Source organism: Mus pahari, chromosome 3, assembly GCF_900095145.1.
Source record: "Mus pahari chromosome 3, PAHARI_EIJ_v1.1, whole genome shotgun sequence".
In the NCBI taxonomy this organism is placed as follows: domain Eukaryota; kingdom Metazoa; phylum Chordata; class Mammalia; order Rodentia; family Muridae; genus Mus; species Mus pahari.
This window is the reverse complement of record NC_034592.1, coordinates 101,662,135-101,681,742: the sequence shown is the minus strand read 5'-3', so window position 1 is coordinate 101,681,742 and position 19,608 is coordinate 101,662,135. Positions and strand designations below refer to the sequence as shown.

General features: G+C 44.0%; 1 protein-coding gene across 1 annotated transcript in view; it reads left to right on the top strand.

Annotated features, from left to right (window-relative positions):
• The first annotated feature begins 15,171 nt into the window (after positions 1–15,171).
• Fsip1 (fibrous sheath interacting protein 1) overlaps positions 15,172–19,608 on the top strand; it is a 55,148-nt gene continuing 50,711 nt past the window's right edge. The window contains exons 1-2 of the mRNA XM_021194418.1: positions 15,172–15,348; positions 18,830–18,962. Of these exons, the coding sequence (XP_021050077.1) occupies positions 15,203–15,348; positions 18,830–18,962 (279 nt within the window). The 5' untranslated portion in view covers positions 15,172–15,202. The remainder of the gene's footprint in view (positions 15,349–18,829; positions 18,963–19,608) is intronic.

Sequence of the window (19,608 nt, the reverse complement as noted above, 5' to 3'; positions counted from 1 at the left end):
GAAGGTCCACCATGGTAAAAGCATCACAGTTACGTTAATGTGATTTTCACCTTGTGGTCCTTTGTTCTGTCGTTGCCATTATAATCTGATAAAAGTAGAACATGTGCTTAGGGTGCATGAGGCTTCCCATTCAGTGCCTAGAACCATAAAAAAGTAAAAGCAAAACCTACCAACCAAGCAAATAAACGAACAAAACAAAACAGGCAAAACAAACAATAAAACCCAGACAAAAAGAAGGCAAGGAAAGCAGGCACTTCAAGTGAAAATTTTTGGTTTCTTTGGAGATTCGGTTGTATCATATGATGTTTTTTTCTGGAAACTGTCTTATGAGAGGATGTTTTTGCTGAAGCAGACACATGGGAGGATGTTTTGCTGAGAACAGACACATGGTGTTTTTCTGGAAGCTGCCTGGGCATGTGATGTTTTGCTAGAGCAGATGCTTGAGAGAACACGTGATATTTGGAAAGTGTATAAATATAACCCAGCAGACAGTAGAAGACACTCTGGCATTGGTTTGCCTTGCCTTCTTTGCTGAGCATTGTTTGTTATGAGTTTGTAGAGAAAAATGCACCATAAAAGTTTTGGTGGCATTCCAGTGGCTTCTTGCTGATTCTGAAGACTTGTGTCAACTGTCAGAGTCTTGGGGTGTCTTCAGGATCGAACTGCTATTGCTGATTTGTGAATGGTGTTTGCAAGTGGATAAAGCTACCGCTGCCGATTCATGTAAACTGAACTGCTGCTATCCTGACAACGAAGATCGGAATCACCCCAAAGAACTATATCTAAATAGGTCCACATCGTCCTTTGCCCTATGAACCTTTCCTTTCCACTACCTCTGGTAGGTGGTGGACTAGAAGGGAGGTTAAAGCATTTAAGACCCCTCATTAAAGTAGGTTCTGAGAAATAGAAGCTTCCAGGCAGGATGCAGCCCAGATGAAGGAAACTAGATTTCTTTAGGAAGATGGCGAAGGTGGACATATAGGAATAGCACTTGCTGAGAAGGCATGAGGACCTGAGCTTAGATCTCAACACCTATGTAAAAACCCAGGTGAGGCTACTCGTGCACCTAACTGTGCAGGACAGAGACAGGATTGTTGTTGGTCCTTGTTGGCCACCAGTCTAGCTCAAGGTGCAGTGAAAGATCCCACTCTGAGGGAGTAAGGTGAACAGCTGAGAGGACCCTGCTTCCTTTTCTAGCTGCACATGTGTGCATATGGGCATGTATACACTCAAATGCCAACACCACACACACATACATATCACCCCACTCCACAAGCAAGAGTGTAATTCATCCCAGAGGATGGCCTCAGAGTGTATGGGCAGCACAAACTGGACTTAGTGGTTTATTACAACAAAACAAAACCCCTCCAAATAAAAAGATGAAGCCATTAGGTTGAGAGGGGTTGGGGAGGTGGGGGTGGACTTGGAAAGAAGACTCTGTGTGTGTGTGTGTGTGTGTTAAATATGATCAAAATATATTGTATGAAAACCTTAAAGAATTAATAATTCTTTTTAAGAATAAAACTTATAGATGCCTTGCTAGTGAGCTGTACATGGAGGCATTTGAGAGATACAGGAAGACTCAGCAACGGGTACAGGAGAGCCAAGCAATAGGCGATTGTGAAGTCCAGGGCTAACGGGAGGTGAGAGGGGAGTATGGACTAACTCTCAGGGTGAATGATGACCATGTGCAGGTCAGTGTAAACACCAGATACTGAGTTAACCAAGGACCGCGTGCTACTGAGAGAATGAAGGAGAAGCAGGAAGAGTTCACAGTGGTAGATATCTGCCGTGACAGGAGGCAGCCCCAGATGATGCAAAGGATAGAACATGCATGTTATTTAGATCTGTGGCTGTTGTGGACCGGCCTGGTGCCGTTCTTGTGAACCAATCCCCTAATGAATAAAGGAGCCAATCACTGGGTGAGTAGGAGGGACTTCCGGGTTGGACAGAGGAAGAGAGGCCTCAGGATAGAGTGAGGTCCTTTGGGACAGGGATAGCGTGAGGACAAGACGAGGACCAGTGTCTCCTGGTTTCAATGGTGGATCTGTCACGATTCTTCACCGGAGGATTTAAATTTAACGAGGCTTACAAAATTAGGATTTTAGTTGCTGCACCCAGTGATTGAATTACCGTTGTTTCTGAACTAAGGTTGTGTTGTGTTTTCCTTCACACAGTGGCTCATATGGGTCCAAGAGAGAAAGGTATGGTGGCAAAGAGTGGGATTGCCTGATGTGCACCACAAAGGCCGTGGGGGATTTGAAGCACAGGTTTGGCGTGGCAACAACCCGCCAGTGGGAATTTAGTATGCTGGGCGAAACATTCTGAATCAGTCTCCACAAGTTAAAAATTGGCCATTCCCACCAGTGTGTGGCCAGCCAGGCCACTGGGACAGAGGCACAAGTGACGGTTCTATTTTTTTTTTTTTTAATGTTTCCCGCAACATGTGGCAATATATGAAGTGCTAGAGGGCACAGCTTGCGTGACGGCAGGTCCTCATCTCTGGGACTCATTTATTTGATGTGTTTTAAAGCTTTTAAAAAATGTTATAAAGAAAATCCATCTACATGTATCATTTTTGTAAAAATAAAAAAAAATAATGTTCAAAAACTTCTGAATTTTGGAGTGCACCATCAGACTAAACCAAAGAAGACACGGAAGCTTCACTAAGGGAAACTGAAGAATGAGGAGATTGTGGCTGTTGAGTGGAGTCAAGGGCTTCTGCAGGCAACCATCGACTCAGCCTGTTCCTTTCGTTTTTGCCATACAAACAAAGCAGTGATGGGCTATTATAAACCGCATCCCCCTCGTATCTTCTGGGTGGCCAAGAAGAAAAATGCCTCCTTTTGAGTTTATTACTATTCTTTTGGGACACTACTATTTTGTTATGGTAAATTTAACTTAAATAATACTAATTAGCTTCAGAAATCAGTTTTTAATATGTATAATGATTTATGATATTCTGGAGAAATATATGCAAATAGACTGAGTGTAATGAACCCAAGCACCTTAGCACTCATTTACTTATTAGTAATTCATATTATTTACTTAAGCCATCTAAAGTGAATGCAATATAAGTTCATTTGCATCAACCACTCCAAGCCATGAGAATATTATTGAGGAATCCTTAATTAATTTTAATTTATGAACTCTGCCTCGGAGTGTGCTCCCTTAGTAGTAGCTGGCTCATTATTGCCTGCTTTGTATTTATATATGATGCTTCACTGGAGGGAGAGTAGTAAAGCAAGCCCACACACTTTCTGCAGGAAACGACATGATCTCTGGTTTGCAGATGGAGACTGGAGGCACAGATGGCTGCGTCATTAGCCCTGAGAGATGAAGCAAGTTCAAGACAGCTAAAAACAGTACTGGGTATTAAAGCCCATTCTTCCGCTTGTACCCGCTGAAGTGCTGATGATCATTATCATCTGTCGTTATCATTACTATTTTTTGAATACCCACTTGGCACATTTTAATAAACTGTACTAGGGACTAGATTAAAATCCTTAAAGCTTGGCAGCTGTTTCTCGCAGTGTTATTTTCTGAATTTCCGCCTGCCTCATGATCTCCCTTGTTCTGCTGCAGAGACATTTGGTTTGGAGTAAATGTCTTAAAGTGATGAGCTGGCGCTGCTCAGACTCCTCATCGGCATCATCTTATGTCTCTTGGCCTCCTTTTAATTCTGCATTGGGTTTAGCTTTAGCTGAATTGAAGGACCCCTGCCACCAAATCACTCACTGTCACCCACATTTCTGAGGGATGTGTGATGCTTGCTCTTTATTGCAAGTATATAAAAGATTGTCAAGATTTATTCATTTATAACAGCAAGTACTACTGAACTTAATAATGCCATTATACTCAGGGTGAAGTGTTTGGGTTATGATCCGTGCTCTCTAGACATATTAGAGGAGGAAAAGACCATGGGACGGTTCAGTAAATGATCGTATACTGGCAACAATCATGGGCAGAAAGTGAAAATTAGATTTCATAGAGAATAATTTTGATTGATGGATGATGGCAAGGTTATTTTAAAACCTGGCAAAGTTCTTTCTCCATAAAATGACCATTTACTGCATATAGTCACAGCACTTAGAATTTAGAGGACTTAGCCTAGCTGAATATCAGCCCTGTGATTTATTAGGAAGAAGCCTTCACTCTAAGAGTAACTACTTTTCTCAAGACTGTAGAACAGAATTTATGACCCTCCAAAAGTCCCTACTCCATGAGAAAGATGTGTGGAGTGGAAACCAATGCTTTTTTAGTGTCTTTATCCTTCCCAAGTTTAACTCACTCAGTAGATAGTAGATAAAAGAGATAATCATCATTTTTCTAATGTGTATTTTATTTTCTCCTTGCTAGTTATTGGGGGGTCGTAAGTGGGCAACATATAGTTCATAACCAGAAGTGCCCTGGCTCCTGACCCTTTTGACCTGAAATGAAAGAGGATATGGAGAGGATTTATGTGATCATGCTGCAGTGCTGCCCTCCTTGGGATCTCTGGGCACGGTCAGAGACATGCTGTAAGGTTCGCTTGCACAGAGCTTGCTTACAAGTGGACTTACCACAGAACAAATGACCAGAGAATGAGAGTCAAATAAACGCAGGAGTGGAGGGGTCTCCCGGGTATAAAATTCCCTGAAATGTGGGGCAGAGTGAGGATATTTAGATTCATTAGAAAAAATTCTGGCAGTTTTCAAAAGTTCCATCATCGGAGCTGTGGATCCAGCTTAACTCAAACCCGGTAACTCACCTCAACAGCAATTCTAATGGCATGTTTAACTTCAACATGGCACTGTTGCAGTAATTTCCAACCCCAGGAATCCTGTAAAGAAACTACAAGTGATAAGTGATTAGCCTAGGTTGGGCTGAATTAGCACTGTACTAACTTATTCCCAGCCAGGAGACCCTCTGCTGCTAACAGTTTCTCCTGGCCACGTGGTTCTGCTCCATCCTTGCTTCCTCCTCCTCCTCTTCTGTCCTCTCTTCTTCCCTTCTCCTCTTTCTCTCTCTACTTGCCCCCACTTTCAAAGACCTCCCATCCCACCTTTGCCCAATCATAGACTCTACCTTTTATTGACCAGGAAATGGGGAGAAGGTTCACGTGAGATCACTTGAGTTTGTGACTGACTGCTTTTCCAGGGGCAACCCCTCTTGAGGAAGCAGAATTAACATCAGAATTCAAACAGCATAGGACAACCCACAACATGGCACCTCCAAAATATTGTATTTTCTCTGGCAGGTGAGATGTAGCGGGAAAGGGTGCTTGTAACCAGAAAAGGCAACCTGGACTTGATCCCCAGAATCTACAGGGTAGGAGAGAACTGACTTTCACAAGTTGTCTTCTGACTGTTGAGGTCTGGTCTGTTGCTCTGAATTGTAGTGCTAAAACACTGGCCCTGGTTGCCCCCAGGGATAAGAAGAGTCTCGGGTAGACCAAGTGATGCTATGTAACCTTGCCCTGTCAAGGTATCCCTGACTGGTGAATAAAGATGCCTACAGCCAATAGCTGGGCAGAAGACAGATAGGCAGTGTTTTGATTTGGGGGTCTGAGGGTCTGAGGCAGAGACCACGAGGAGAGAGAGAGAGTGGAAGATGGGGAAAGGAGAAGATGTTGTGGGTTAGGCGAGTCATGAAAACATGGCCATGACGACTGGCCAATTGGAGTTAAGTGCTGCTCAGATGGAACATGGCAAGTTATAACTCAGTTATTGATAGGGAAGTAGATTTTAATAGCTTAAAGGGTAGATATCTACCCAGCTCTAGTTCTTTTAAGTCTTATTATAAATATAAAAGTGGTGTGTCTTTTATCTGGGAACTGAATGATCAAAGGCTGGGTAGAAACCCCTGCTTGAGATTAAATATTGCAACAACATCTGACTTGTACACATGTGCACACACACCTGTGCATGGGCACACACACTAAATAAATAAACAAACAAGTATAAAAACCACATATTGTTTTCTCTAGTTCATTCCAAGATCTGATAAAGTAGCTGGAAGGGAGAAGAGGTCTCACTAACCGCAGGAGGAGCGGTCTCTGTGGAGAGGGGCGCAGTCTTCAGGCTGGGAACACCCAGCAGGGAGGAGGGAGGGCATCTTCCGCTCAGAGAACAGAGGAAAGCCTTGCTATTCCTCTGGTTCCCATTCCGAGGGCAGGAAGAACTTTGCTAATCTCATGGGTTGGAGGCTCGGGGGTCCTTGCTATGGCTGTGCCTGTGTCAAACAATACGCATTCACCCAGGACTTCCCACACTCCTGGCTCCCTCTGCTCTCCACGCATGCTTCCCGTATTGTATTAGCAGAACAGATCGTGAAGGTTAAGAGCCTAGCCTCTGGCCGTGCAGCTCTTGGCAGAGGAAGACCCAGCATCCAGCGATGTGAAATGTATAAAGCGGTTTTGTGTGTTTGTAGGTTGAGTCCTGGGGAGATAAAACATCAATTAGAATAGCAATTCTGGTTTGTCTATTATAATAAAAATGAAGAGAAAACAAAAGAGACTCCATTACATGAGTTGTGATCAGCATTGATCAAGACACTGCTCCCAGTCTACCTCACACAGTGTGAGCTCTGAAAGAAACACTGTTTTGAATTAATTTAGACTATAAAAAAGACCCTCAAGAGAAAATGCAAAATGCAAGCTCTTTATTAATGTCAGGATGGGCCTGCCTGACCTTGACTGATGAACAGGTCTCTGTGGCTATCCACTTATTATTTATTTCTGAAATGTTACCTCGAAGAAAAATGATTTCTGTGCATTGCTGCTTAAGACCTTTAGTGTTGGTTTTTGTATGTATTCACTGTGTTATGTTAACTGTTTTCACTTCCTTAACTTTATAGTGAAATAAATACAGAAGTTTATGGTAAAGCTTTCTGTAACATACACTGCCACTTCATTTCAACATGATTAATAGTTGATCTTCCTTGCCAACTTCACAGGGTTTAGAATCAGTCATGTAGGAGAGAGAACCTCTTAAGGTGTCCATGACATTTCCAGAGAGGTTTAACTCAAAGGGGGAAGCTATACTTTGAATACAAGGAACAACATCCCAAGGGCTGAGGCCCAGAATGAACAAAAGGCAGAAGGCCTATGGAGCACCAGCGTTCATTTCCCCCAGCACCCTGACAGAAGTAACCAGCTACTTCATGCTCCTGCTGCCCGCTCCTGCTGCCGTGGCTTCGCCACAAGGATAGACTATATCCCTTCAAACCATAAGCCCGAATCAACCCTTCTTTCCTTAGGTTGCTTTTGTCGAGTATTTTGTCGTGACTTTGGAGCCAACCGCATAATGAGAAGGTTAAGCAGATGTTACTTGAGGGGACTTCCTTAGGGAAAAGAAACATCTGTCCCTTTCTCTGGAGGCACTTGGCAAGATGCACACTTGAGGGCAGAATTGAAAAGACCCCCACCCCATCCACAAGTCACAGCAGGAGTCAGAACATAGCCTAGCCTTCATTGGTTTGCTGGATTTAAAAACAGAACTTAGAGGCTGGAGAACTGGCTTGGTGGTTAGGAGTGCTCTTACATTAAGTGCTCTTACAGAGGACCAGAGTGCAGTTCTCAGGCCCCATATTAGGCCACTGCCAACTGCCTGTAATTCTAGTTCTAAGGGGACCAGATACCCTCTTCTGTCCTTTATAGTCACCCACATGTGCTTTAGTGCACACTCATTCACACACACACACACACACACACACACACACACACACACACACACACGCAGTTGCTCTCTCACACATACAAATACATTAACAAAAATAAAAGTCCTTAAAAACAAATCTCTGCAACTTGTTCTACTGCTGTTTGTGCTGTGTGTGTGTGTGTGTGTGTGTGTGTGTGTGTGTGTATACATATGTGTTGGGGGGATAAGCACATGTGTATGTGTGTGCATGTGTGTGTGTGTGGATATGTGTGTTGGTGGATAAGCATGTGTGTGTGTACGTGTGTGTTGTGGGGATAAGTACATGTGTGTGCACCAGTGTACGTGCTGATTATCATCATCTCCACTATCTGGCAAGCTCCACTTGACATTCACAGCTCCTGAACAAGTGAAGGTCACATGACAATGTACCTACTAACTCCTTTCACTTAAAAAAAAAAAAAACCCTGAAGGTATCATTATGATTTTGGGACAATAAACATCAAAAGGTATCAAGACTTTAAAAGAAAATTCTGAATTTTTTTTTTTTTTTAGAAATAAAGGTATCCATGGACCAGGATCTCTGACTCCATTCCCAGAGGCACGGTAGAGCAGAGTGGGAGGGGCCAAAGGAAGCACCTGCTGTCACTCTTCAGAGCCCTGGTGGGAGAACTCATCTTCTGGAGAACTCCTGGGAGCAGCAGAGGGTCCCACCGCCCAGCCTCTGAAACAGGAACTCCTACAGCTTTCCCAGTAGGCTCAAGGTCTAGTTGTTTCAGAATCGCTGCCTGCTGTACTGGCTAAAATGCAGGCTCCTGTACTGTACCTGGACCTGCAGAATCAGTGGGGAGGGACTAACAGCACCCCCAAATGATCACTGGGCATCGTTGAGAACCCAGTGGAAGCAGGCTTAGTTCATTTCTAGTTGCTAAAGCTGATACCATTAAAAGATACTCTATCAAAAGGCATCTTTCTTGGAGGAAAACTGAAACTACTTGTTACCAGGGCTTCACTGTTTCGACATGATTCACTCCCCTGTTCACTCTTGCTTATGTGGACCACACTGTGGACACAGTGGGCTGAAAGGTGCTGGAAGCTGTATAACAAAAGGGGAAGTAGAAGAAAACACAGTTTGCACAGCTGCTGTTTTTATATAAGTGTTAGAATTTCCTGTTTTTCTGAAATCATCAAATGGTTGCTATTGGCTATTTATAGTATTTGCTACTATTTTCAGACCTAATTTTCACTTCTCCCACTTGAATAGCTATTTAAAGATACACCCATGCTCAGTTCAAGGGCCCGGAGATTTCAGTCCAGTGGTCTCTTAAATCACACTAGGAAAGCAAGAACATTTGCAAGGTGGGGGTCAGTCATTTCAACAGATAACCAGCACCATCTAGTGGACGTAAATAACCATTTGTCAAAGTCGGGCCCTGGAAGAGACTGAGAAAGTGGGTTGTTGGTGGAATCTCAGGGCAGATTAGTTCTGCAGTGACTGGGGGAGAGGGAGCAGACACTAACCTTTTAATGCTCACCATCTCAAATAGAAATCTGCACAATAATTATGCCAACTAGGGGGGTGTGGGGAAATAAATGGGAAATGAAGAATCTGAGCCATGTCTTGAGCGTCCTGTAAACGTCATTTTTATAGTCATGTAAGGCACAGAATCCTGGGAGCTGGGGCCCCATCGTGGCACACACTATTAACAACTCTAACAACCCTTAGGAAGAAAAGGCTTTTAAGCTTGGTCTGTGATAACCATGATCTCCCATCTCATTGTTACAGTTGGCATGAGCTTATGGTGCGAAGAGGGAAGCTGGGGCACTGCATCTGGCAGTTGGAACCCAGATGGAACGCAATGTGGGCTTTTTCTCAGTCCTTCAAATCTGACTCCACTCAGAAGGCGGGTGTCAAGAGCAGGAGAGACAGGAAACAAAAACAAAATCTAACTCCCAAATCAACATTGCCATATGTGCCCACACTGGAATAAGACCAGGGGAAACTTAGCTTAAAATACATTCATTCTCCAAAAACTACTCATGAATTCCTCATGAAGGCGTAACACTCTACAGAGAGTATTCACAGAAGAACACAGAACTGTGGAAAACACAGCTTAGAAAAAGATGGCACGTTCTGTCATATTTGAATGGTAACTGTTTTGAGAGTGTTGCCCTCGATATGATGTACATGCAAGAAATTAAGACAAAATACAAAACAGCTCGGTTTATTAAAGTTTGCTCTCAAGGTCCACAGAGCCTCTGAGCAGTTAGCTAGATGAGAACAGTTGGAGGCAAATAAAGTGGAAAGAACATAGAGACAGAAGGTAACTCATCGAGATTGCTTTACGCAAAATATGATCAATAAGGACTTAGTGTGGGATGACATCAGAGTGAGGGGCACAGAGTTGGTTCCATTTGGTTTATAGAATTCTCACGTTGCATACATTCTAAAAGGAAACTGTTTAAAAAGGGAAAACACCAGAGGTCACACGAAGCCTTCGTAGCTCTGTATTTTCTAAATTTTCCCCCCTCTGTTGCATCACCAAAAAATGTGGGAAAATTTAATGGTCCTCATTAAACATCCAATATAAAAACTGGAGAGAGAGCCTAGGAGATGGCTCACTGGGAAAAAGAACTTGCCATTGGAGGATGAGAACCCGAGTGCCTAGCCCTAAAGCCCCATAAAAGCCTGCGGAGGTAATATACATCTGCATGTCCAGAGCTCCTCTGGGGAGATGGGGATGGAGAAAGAAAATTCTAGAAAGTTGATGGGCTAGCCAGTCTCAGTCTCACACATGTCCTGAAAAGACAATAAAGAGACTCTTGTCTTAAACAAGGTGGAAGGCAAGTATTGATACTTGAGATTGCCCTCTGATCTCTACACCCATATTGGCACACCTGGGCTGCATTTGCACATGTGTATGTGTATAATATAGACCTGCACAAGGTACACACACTTATACATGCACACACATACAAAGAAAAAATGGCCTTTGTGCACAGAACAGAAGCAATGTATAGGCAAGGCACTTGGAGATGATTTACCTGTAACTCCTCAAAAAAAAAAAAAAATGGAGGTTCTAGGAGCCCTGACATCCATCACCTGTGAGGGTCCCTCCAAAGACCGAATCAGCATTTTATCAAGATCATTCATTGGGTGATGTACTTACAGTTAAAGGTGGAGAAGGTGGTGTGAAATTTCTGATATCTTTGCTCTCAGGTGCAGCCCTGGTGTCAGAAGTTTATGCAAAGGTGGTTTTAATGTGCAATGGAGTTAAGAACTCTAATCCGTGGGACTGCAAACGCCCTCAGTTCCTTCAGTCTCTTCTTTAACTCCTCCATCAGGGACCCCATGCTCATTCCAGTGCTTGACTGAGAGCATCATTGTCAACTGGCCAGATTCCCCGGAGGTCCACCAACCAAAGAGTACACATGGAGGGACCCATGGCTTCGGCTGTGTATGTGAGAGAGGAAGGCCTTGTTGGACATCGGTGGGAGGAGAGGCCCTTGGTCCCGTGGGGGTTCGATGCCCCAGTGTAGGGGAGTGCCAGGGAGGGAAGGTGGGAGTGGGGGTGCGGTGGGGAGCACCCTCATAGAGGCAGGGGTTGGGGGATGGGATAGGAGGCTTCTGGAGGGGAGACCTGGAAATGAGATAGCATTTGAAATGTAAATAAAGAAAATATCCAATAAAAAAGGAAATATATATATATCTTTTTTTTTTTTTTTTGGTTTTTCAAGACAGGGTTTCTCTGTATAGCCCTGGCTGTCCTGGAACTCACTTTGTAGACCAGGCTGGCCTCGAACTCAGAAATCCACCTGCCTCTGCCTCCCGTGTGCTGGGATTAAAGGAGTGCGCCACCATGCCCAGCTTTATATATCTTATTATTAAAAATAAAACACCATGAAAAAAAAACCTCCAATTCATATCCTAAGTGACTGTGACCTATAAATTCACATTTGTGAATTTATTTAGGGCTATCCAACTATTTAATACCAGATTTCTAATAATTGTACTTTCTTTGTATTACAAACTGTTTTTTCATTTATTTTTATTTTATGTGAGTGGCTGTTTTACCTTCAAGTGCGTCTGTGTATCACTCGTGTGCAGTGCCTGCAGAGGCTAAAGAGGGCATCAGATCCTTTGGATTAAAGTTTCAGAGTGTTGTCAGCCACAGTGTGGGTGCTGAGGATTGAACCCTGGTCCTCTGGAAGAGCAGCCAGTGCTCATAACTTCTGAGCCATCTCTCCAGTCCTCTTTCTTTGTTTGTTTGTTTTGTTTTGTTTTGTTGTTGCTTTTTTATTTGTTTTGTTTTTTTCTTGATTTGTTTTGTTTTTTCTCTGTATAGCCCTGGCTGTCCTGGAACTCACTTTGTAGACCAGGCTGGCCTTGAACTCAGAAATCCGCCTGTCTCTGCCTCCCAAGTACTGGGATTAAAGGCATGCGCCACCATGCCTGGCCAGTCCTCTTTTTATTAAAATAATAATAATAATAATAATAATAATAATAATAATAATAATAAAAACAAGATGCCATAGTTTAGATAAATGTCCCCTAAAGGTGTTAACTGCTTGTTGCCAGCCTGAGGTGCTATTAGGAGATGCTGGAACAGTCATGATGTAGTTAAATGGATGCAGTTAGATGACTAGGGGACATGCCCTTGAAGCAGACACTGGGACTCTGCCCCCTAATTTCTCCATGTTTCTCAGCTTCTGTCATCAGGTGAGCTGACTGGTCTCACCAGTGCTTCTGCTATGATCTACTGAGCTGCCAAAGCTGGAAGCACAAGGGCCAAGTGACCATGGAGTGAGACATCCCCTCCCCCCAAAAAACCCCCATCATCTCAAATCTTTCCTCTTTGTAAGTTCATTTCATTGTGCATTTTGTCACTGAAACAGAAAGCCGGCTAACATAGCACAGTCTAGGGAGTGAGATCATAAATGATTGTTTTATGCCTTGTGGCAGAAGAACCCTCACAGGAAGCAGTCACACAAAAGAGGAAGCAAGCCACCCAGACAGTTGGGAAGCTATAGTCTAGGTAGAAGAGCAAGGACCTGGTGTGTGTGTGTGTGTGTGTGTGTGTGTGTGTGTGTTTCAAGTTGTGTTTCTAAGTTCCTGACAAATGCTGATCTTTAACATGCAGAAATAGGAAATCTGAACTGCAGAATTTTGTTCCTCTTTCACATAGGCTAAGTACAGACTGCTTTTATACCTCTAGGCCCTTAAATTATTCCTAAGACACTTCCAGCTCTCATATTCTTAGTTACTATTAGGATTATCTGAAATGTGTGTTTAATAACTATCAGGGCTGGGAATACTGCTCAAGTTGAACTCATGCCTCCTTGCATGTGTAGAGACTAGATTTCCATCTCCAGCACCACCACCCACCCACAAAGAACAAACAACACCCAAATACAAAGAAAAAAACCCAAATCCAAATGATCAAATTTAGACATATTTAGAAGAATTATAATTTATATTCAAACTCTGGAAAGCGCAGAGAACATTACTGGGTAGCACTTGAACTAAGAGACAACTGATACCAAGGTCAAAAGAAGTTTCATTTTTGAGGGGAACAAAGAACACAGAACTGTAATTTAGCTATACTGAACCAGGATACCCCTGAACAGTGTCCAAACCACAGGAGAGGTTTGGTTTTTGTTTTTTTCTTTTTGTTTTAAATAGGTGACCTCCACCAACAGTGGTTTATGGAGGTACTTCACTGGCTAGGCATGAATCTTGACTTAAGCCCACATTGATTCCTTTGTTAATGAGGGTAATCCCAGCTGAGAAGTGCTGAAGGCACAGTGGAGACTTTCGGTTGTTGACTTAACTTTGCTGGAATATTTTGTGCTTTGACTGTTAGTATCTAGAGTTCACTTTTGAAAGGCAGTCTTCAGGCCTTCTTTTTCCTCACTTTGGGACTGCACAGGACCATACACAGGCTCTCTAACATACTAAGTAGGCACCCTTCCACTGAGGGACATCCCCAGTCTAGCCGTTCATTTTTTTTTCATATAGTATGCAAATCTACCAGTAACTTAATCAATACCATGGGTTGGGAATTGTGATGGTAAGGACTTACTGTGAATTAAACTCATTATTCCTTTGTTCTTTTTCTTAAAATGTATATATGTCTCTGTGTATGCATGTGTATGCATATATGTATGTGTGTACATGTAGGTTAACAGTTTGGTCATTCAGGACCTGTGGGCATTGAAAGGTCGCTAAGTGGAGAGTCACGAAGAGCCTGGAGGAGATGGCTGGCAGGATTTGGCTGAGGTTCTGAACACACACTGTCGGATACTGTCCTTCAGTATACAGGAGGTGCAAGGGAGGTTCCCACTGAGGAAACTACAAGTAAGAGTATCGCAAACATCTAGGCGAGGGTGAGAACCCTGCAGATATGAGGAGCACTTGGATTCAGATGCACTTGAATGCAGGTCTGGTAGCATGTCTGACTTGAGGATGGTACCAAAGGTGCTGAGCTGAGCCTGGGAGGATGGTGTGGGGAAGACAGTATAGGAAGGGCTGCAGTGGGGAGGGGGGACTATAGAAAAGTGGCTTGATTTTGATCTGCTCAGTGTGCGAGGGTTCTCATGCCTTATGAGGTTCAAGGGAGTCACTTGACCTGGAGACAGAAACGAAGGCTCAGTAGCACCCAGATGGTATTTCCAGCCAGGATTTTGCCCTCAGCACCATCTTAGCTTGTAGCTGTGCTCTTTGGGCAACTCGAGTCATACTTATTTGCTCTGATGAGAAAAGACGAGAGAAACACTCTATTTGCCCCAAAGCATGAGGATAAAGGGGCTCTGAGTATGAAAATACCTTTTAAACAACCAAGGGCCATTCAGACTGGAATGCAGCAGAGGTTGCACAGTACTGAGAATGAAGAAAGAACAGTTTGGTGATCCAGGCAATGAGCCCTAATGCACTGTACACAGAGAAATTATAGGTAGCTGTGGAGGTATATACTGCCATTATAATCCTTTTTATTTTACTACAGCACAGTCTTTACAAGACATATATATGCATATGTATATATAATACAATACACTGTATTATACATTATACTTTATACACGTTACTATTATACACATATGTATTACACACACACACACACACACACACACACACACACACACACAGCTCTCCAAATTTGACAAGACCTTCACATACGAGATCTCTTTAAGCTGCACATCAGTCTTGAAAGGACGAGATGATAGTGATATGGGAAGTAACTGATCTGAGAGGACAGCTGGCCGGTAGAACATCCTAGTGGCTGGTGAGAGCTATGTAAACATGGAGAGCCTCGTTCCAGAGGCCAACCTGAATATGGACAAACCATTCCCATCCAGAACATTCACTGCAAAGAAGGTTATAGGAGGGTCACAGTCACATCCCCTCCAACCCCACTAGGTCAGCAGTCTTCTTGTAGCTTCCGGTCCCCAGTGCCCAACTCTTGAAGGTACGGGACCTTTACACCTATCGCGAGACTGTGAGCCGCGCGCTTCTAGTTGCCAAGGCAACAGCGTTCTTTGAGGTAGCCGGCTCCTCTTTCATCTTCATGGAAGAGGCGGTGGCGGGAAAAAACCGGTCTCCTTCGGAAGGGAAGTGGATGACGCTCGAATGTCAGTGGAGCGAGTCAGTGCCTAGGCGTCCAGCCTTCGTCCCCACCGAGAAGTTGAGGGACCGCACGGACCAGGGGCAGAGGTTGGTAGCCGCTGGCTGTGGCAGAAGGCAAGGTGGAGGTGTGGCCAAAGGAGGGTGAGAGGGCCGACTCTGTCCCTGAGGGCTGTGGGTGTGGCCTGTTTGCCCAGGCCAGCATGGGGTGACCACAGGGGCATGGCTATGTCTGGGAGTCTCAGAAGCTACTGCCCGGGCAGAGTCGTGATCTCTGCTGAAAACTTTCTGCATTAGTCCATCTTTACGAGCCTTCTTCCCACTGAGGTCTGGAGCACTAGTCAGTAGCATAGACCTTAGAAGTACATTGTCATGGCACAGAAAAAATGAGAATAGAAAGAGGGTTGGTAAACATTGATCTGGGACTAGCTTTCCTTATGATGGAAGAAATGTAAAGCAAACGTATCTACCAGCCTGGGGATTATGAAAAAGCCTTTCAGACAGGGAACAAACCATCTGGAGACACAGTCAGTTTTGCCTCATCACGCCGGATCATGTACTATCTAGATGAGCTGATCAAAACATGTAATAAAACGTTGGCATGTACGAGCAGGTGTTTGTTACCATTAGACTCTGGTCACATCTCTACTTCACTGAATAGCATAAAGTAACTGGTATTTTAATTTTGGTTCTTTTGGTGCTATAAGAAAATGTGCATTGTGTTTCATTAAATGCGGAAATGTATGAAACAAAAATTTCTTTTTGTCCCATTTGCCCTTTTCATTGTAGACCTCCATAAGATCTGTACATGATTACTAATAACCATGCAACAGAGTCAGAAAGTCATGTCTTGAAATCTTCTCTGCCAAGGAAACTGATCCATTGTTCTTCAGTTTAGCAGCTGCATTCTTTGCCAAATACACAACTGTTCAGTCGCCCAGTTGCTAGCACTGTTTCCCCCTGAAACCGCCTGAGGTCCGTGGGCTTCTGCAGCCTGCCTTGCTCTCAGCACCATTGCCTTCTAACCCCCCACTAGGATGCCCTTTAAGCTCTGCATCAGCATCCATCCAGAGCCTTATAAAAGTGGTGCACACCTTTAATCCCAGCACTTGAGAGGCAAAAAGGCAGGCGGATTTCTGAGTTCGAGGCCAGCCTGGTCTACAGAGTGAGTTCCAGGATAGCCAGGGCTACACAGAGAGACCCCGTCTCAAAAAACAAAACGAAACAAAACAAAACAAAACAAAACAAAACACCTTCAATTGACTTACAGCTTCAGAGGCTTAGAGTCCACGATGGCGGAGCAGAGGCGTGGCAGCAGAAACAGCTGAGAGCCCACTTCTTGATCTGAAAGTAGAAGGCAGAGCTAAGTGGGAAGCCGAGAGTCTATTGATACCTCAGAGGGCACTCCCTCAGCCCATGAAACACCTCTTCCAATAAGGCTACACCTCCTAATCCTTCCCAAACAGTTCTACCAAGTGAGGACCACGCTGGCTTAGTATATCATTGATTTCTTTGCAAGCTACCCTTGCATTTCCTTCCAGGCCTTGGAAGATGGCATATTTTATAGCGACTCTTTACTTTTAAAACTTGCTTTTACTTTTATCAACATAATATGGTCCAATTGTTAAACTGTGGTATAAAATTCACAATGGAAGATATAACTGAGCAGTTCCCAGTCACATTTTCTGGAGGCAGCCACCTTGAGCTCTTAAATATTATGCTTTATTTACTATTGTTTGGATTTATTAATTCCTGGATGCCCTCTTTGATTTCCTATTTGACTAGATTCTTCTACACCCTCCTTTTGGACACTGTCTCCCATCCCACATCCTTAGGGAAGGCATGGTAGTTTGTAAGTCCATTCTCAGGGCACATGCAACTTGGTATACAGCTCATCATGTGGCTGTTTTCTTGTACATCTCATCGTGTGGCTGCTTTCTTATACGGCTCTTCATTTTTCATGTGGAGTTTCTGTGTGACAAGTGATTTCTTAAACACACAATACACCCATCAGATCCCATTTCAATGGTCTTTATTCTGATTTCTTTTCCAGATGGCTAAATACACAGCCTGTCGGTTACATTTCCTGTGAACCGTGGTTTATTTAATTTGAGATGTTTCTGAGGAAGCCTAATAGCAGCTTTTGAAACAGATGGAAAGGTTTCTGGGATCTTAGCTCATCCACGTCACGGCTAGGTCCTCTTGCTTGGCCTTTTTTGAGATGTATTATATTGGCTCTGCCACATCCTTCCAGCTCCCCGCTCCTCTCAGGCTGCAGTAAGTCCTCCTTGACAGGAAGCATAGGGCATGGAAAAGACATTTGGCCTTTTAGTGACTTACGCTTTTTGGTGGTGATGCGCCGGAGCCAGGGTGATCCATCATCCCACAATAACACTGTCAGGCCTCTCCCGAGTGAGCCCAAACACTTTTACGGAGTGTGAACAATGTTGACATCAATGCCTTTTTCAGTTGCTGAGTGGGAAGAGTGGACCGGCTGTTCTCTGAAGTGGAAGCATTGGCACGTTGGGCAGTTGGAGGGCAAGCCATGTTATTCCTCAGTGTGCCCAAGCTTCTTGTTCGTCCTTCCTTCTGTGTGCTTCTTTGGACTCTGTGTCTGCGTTCCACCAAATAGCACTTTGCCACTTTGTAGAAGAAGGACTTAGCAAGTTTAATGCTTCATGTAATTACGAGCATTTAGAAAAGATTTGGCAGGAGATATCCATTCATATTTAAGCTGGAATCTTCACAGTTTCTTCTGTTCACTGTATGCATATTGTCCCAGCCTCACCAGGCAGATCTAAATCGGTCTCTATCAAGGGCATGGTTTGTAAGGATATATCTGCAATCTTTGTCTTCTCCCTCCAATTTAAGCTGTTCTGCCTAGTTTAATCTAGTCTCACTTCCAAAATCCACACTAGACACAAAGTAGCTAGGGTCAGGACAAGTCTGTGACAGTGTCCTGCGTTACGGAGGAGATGGACAGCCGGCTAATGCAGGTCTGTCCTCTAGTTAAAGGATATAGGTTTTATTCTCTTGTGCCAGTCCGAAGTGGGTTTTTGGGGGGAGAGAGCTGATTAAGAAAGGGCAGTGCTGTGGAGGAAGGGGCTCCAGAAAATGTGGCTTGGAGGAGAGAGACGTCTGAGCTGGGTGGGAAGACCTGCTGCTGGCTGAAGCTTATGTGGAATAGGAAGGCTGAAGGAGGAAGAGCCAGCTCAGGAGGAGGTAGATGGGAGACCTTAGCAAATCATCATGATGGGGTGAGTCTTGGCTGGGAGAGGTGGCAGGAGTGTCCTTGTGGGGAAGAGCGAAAACACGGCGTGTTTGTTTGTTGGTTGTTTTTTTCTGCATTGAGACAGTGAGACAACATTCACATCTGCCTTCCTCCCCAGTTACTATCAGCGTCTGACGTGTAATCCACATCTGTAGGATTCTTTTGATGACATTGCAGAGCACGTATGTGAGTGACTTTGGTAGTGAATAGGTTCTCAGTAATTGGCTGTAAGCATAAATTGACTTGTAAACCACTTAGAATTCTAAGTCACTTGCTTCTTATTCTTTTGGTTTGGTTTAGGATGTCAATGGATATTATAAAGGGGAACCTAGATGGAATTTCAAAACCAGCCTCAAGTTCAAGATCACGTCCTGGGAGCCGAAGTTCAAACGGTTCTCTGGAGGTGCTCTCGCCAGAACCAGGGCCTGTCAAGGTAATCTGCTTGGAAAGGGATCAAGTTCTCGGCCACAACAATTAGCACCCATACAAACGGCATTTCTGTAGATTGTTCACAATGAGCACACTCAGTTCTTTTTTTCTCCCCTCTTCTTTCTTATTGGGCATTTATAAAATCTACACCAAACTTTGTTAAACTTTATGTGCTGTTTGGCTTCATAAGGAAACTTTGTATTCCAATATCTAATATACACCCACTGGCACTTACTATGAAAATGATCCAGTACTAAGAGATAGATGCCTCACGAGGTATAAAGTACTTGCCATGTAAGTGTGAGGACCTGAGTCAGAACCCCCAGAACCACAAAGCTGGGTGTGGTGGTGCACATCTGCAAGTCCAGTGCTCTTCTGGTGAGGCAGAGGGGTTGGAGACAGAATTCCCCAGAGCTTTTGGCCAGCTCGCCTGGTGTACATGGTGCCTAGCAACAGAGACGCCGCTACTTGCCATGAAGAGAGTGACACACCAGTCAGTTTACTTCTTAGTAGCACATGACTTCTGCCCTTGAGGTTGGTACTAGGGCTGCCCATTGCTGTGGTAGAGTGTTGAGCTTGTGGGTACCGCTGGTGGTTGGGGTGGTTGGGGCTGGAGGACTGGAGTGGATAGTCTTCCATAGAGAGAGTTC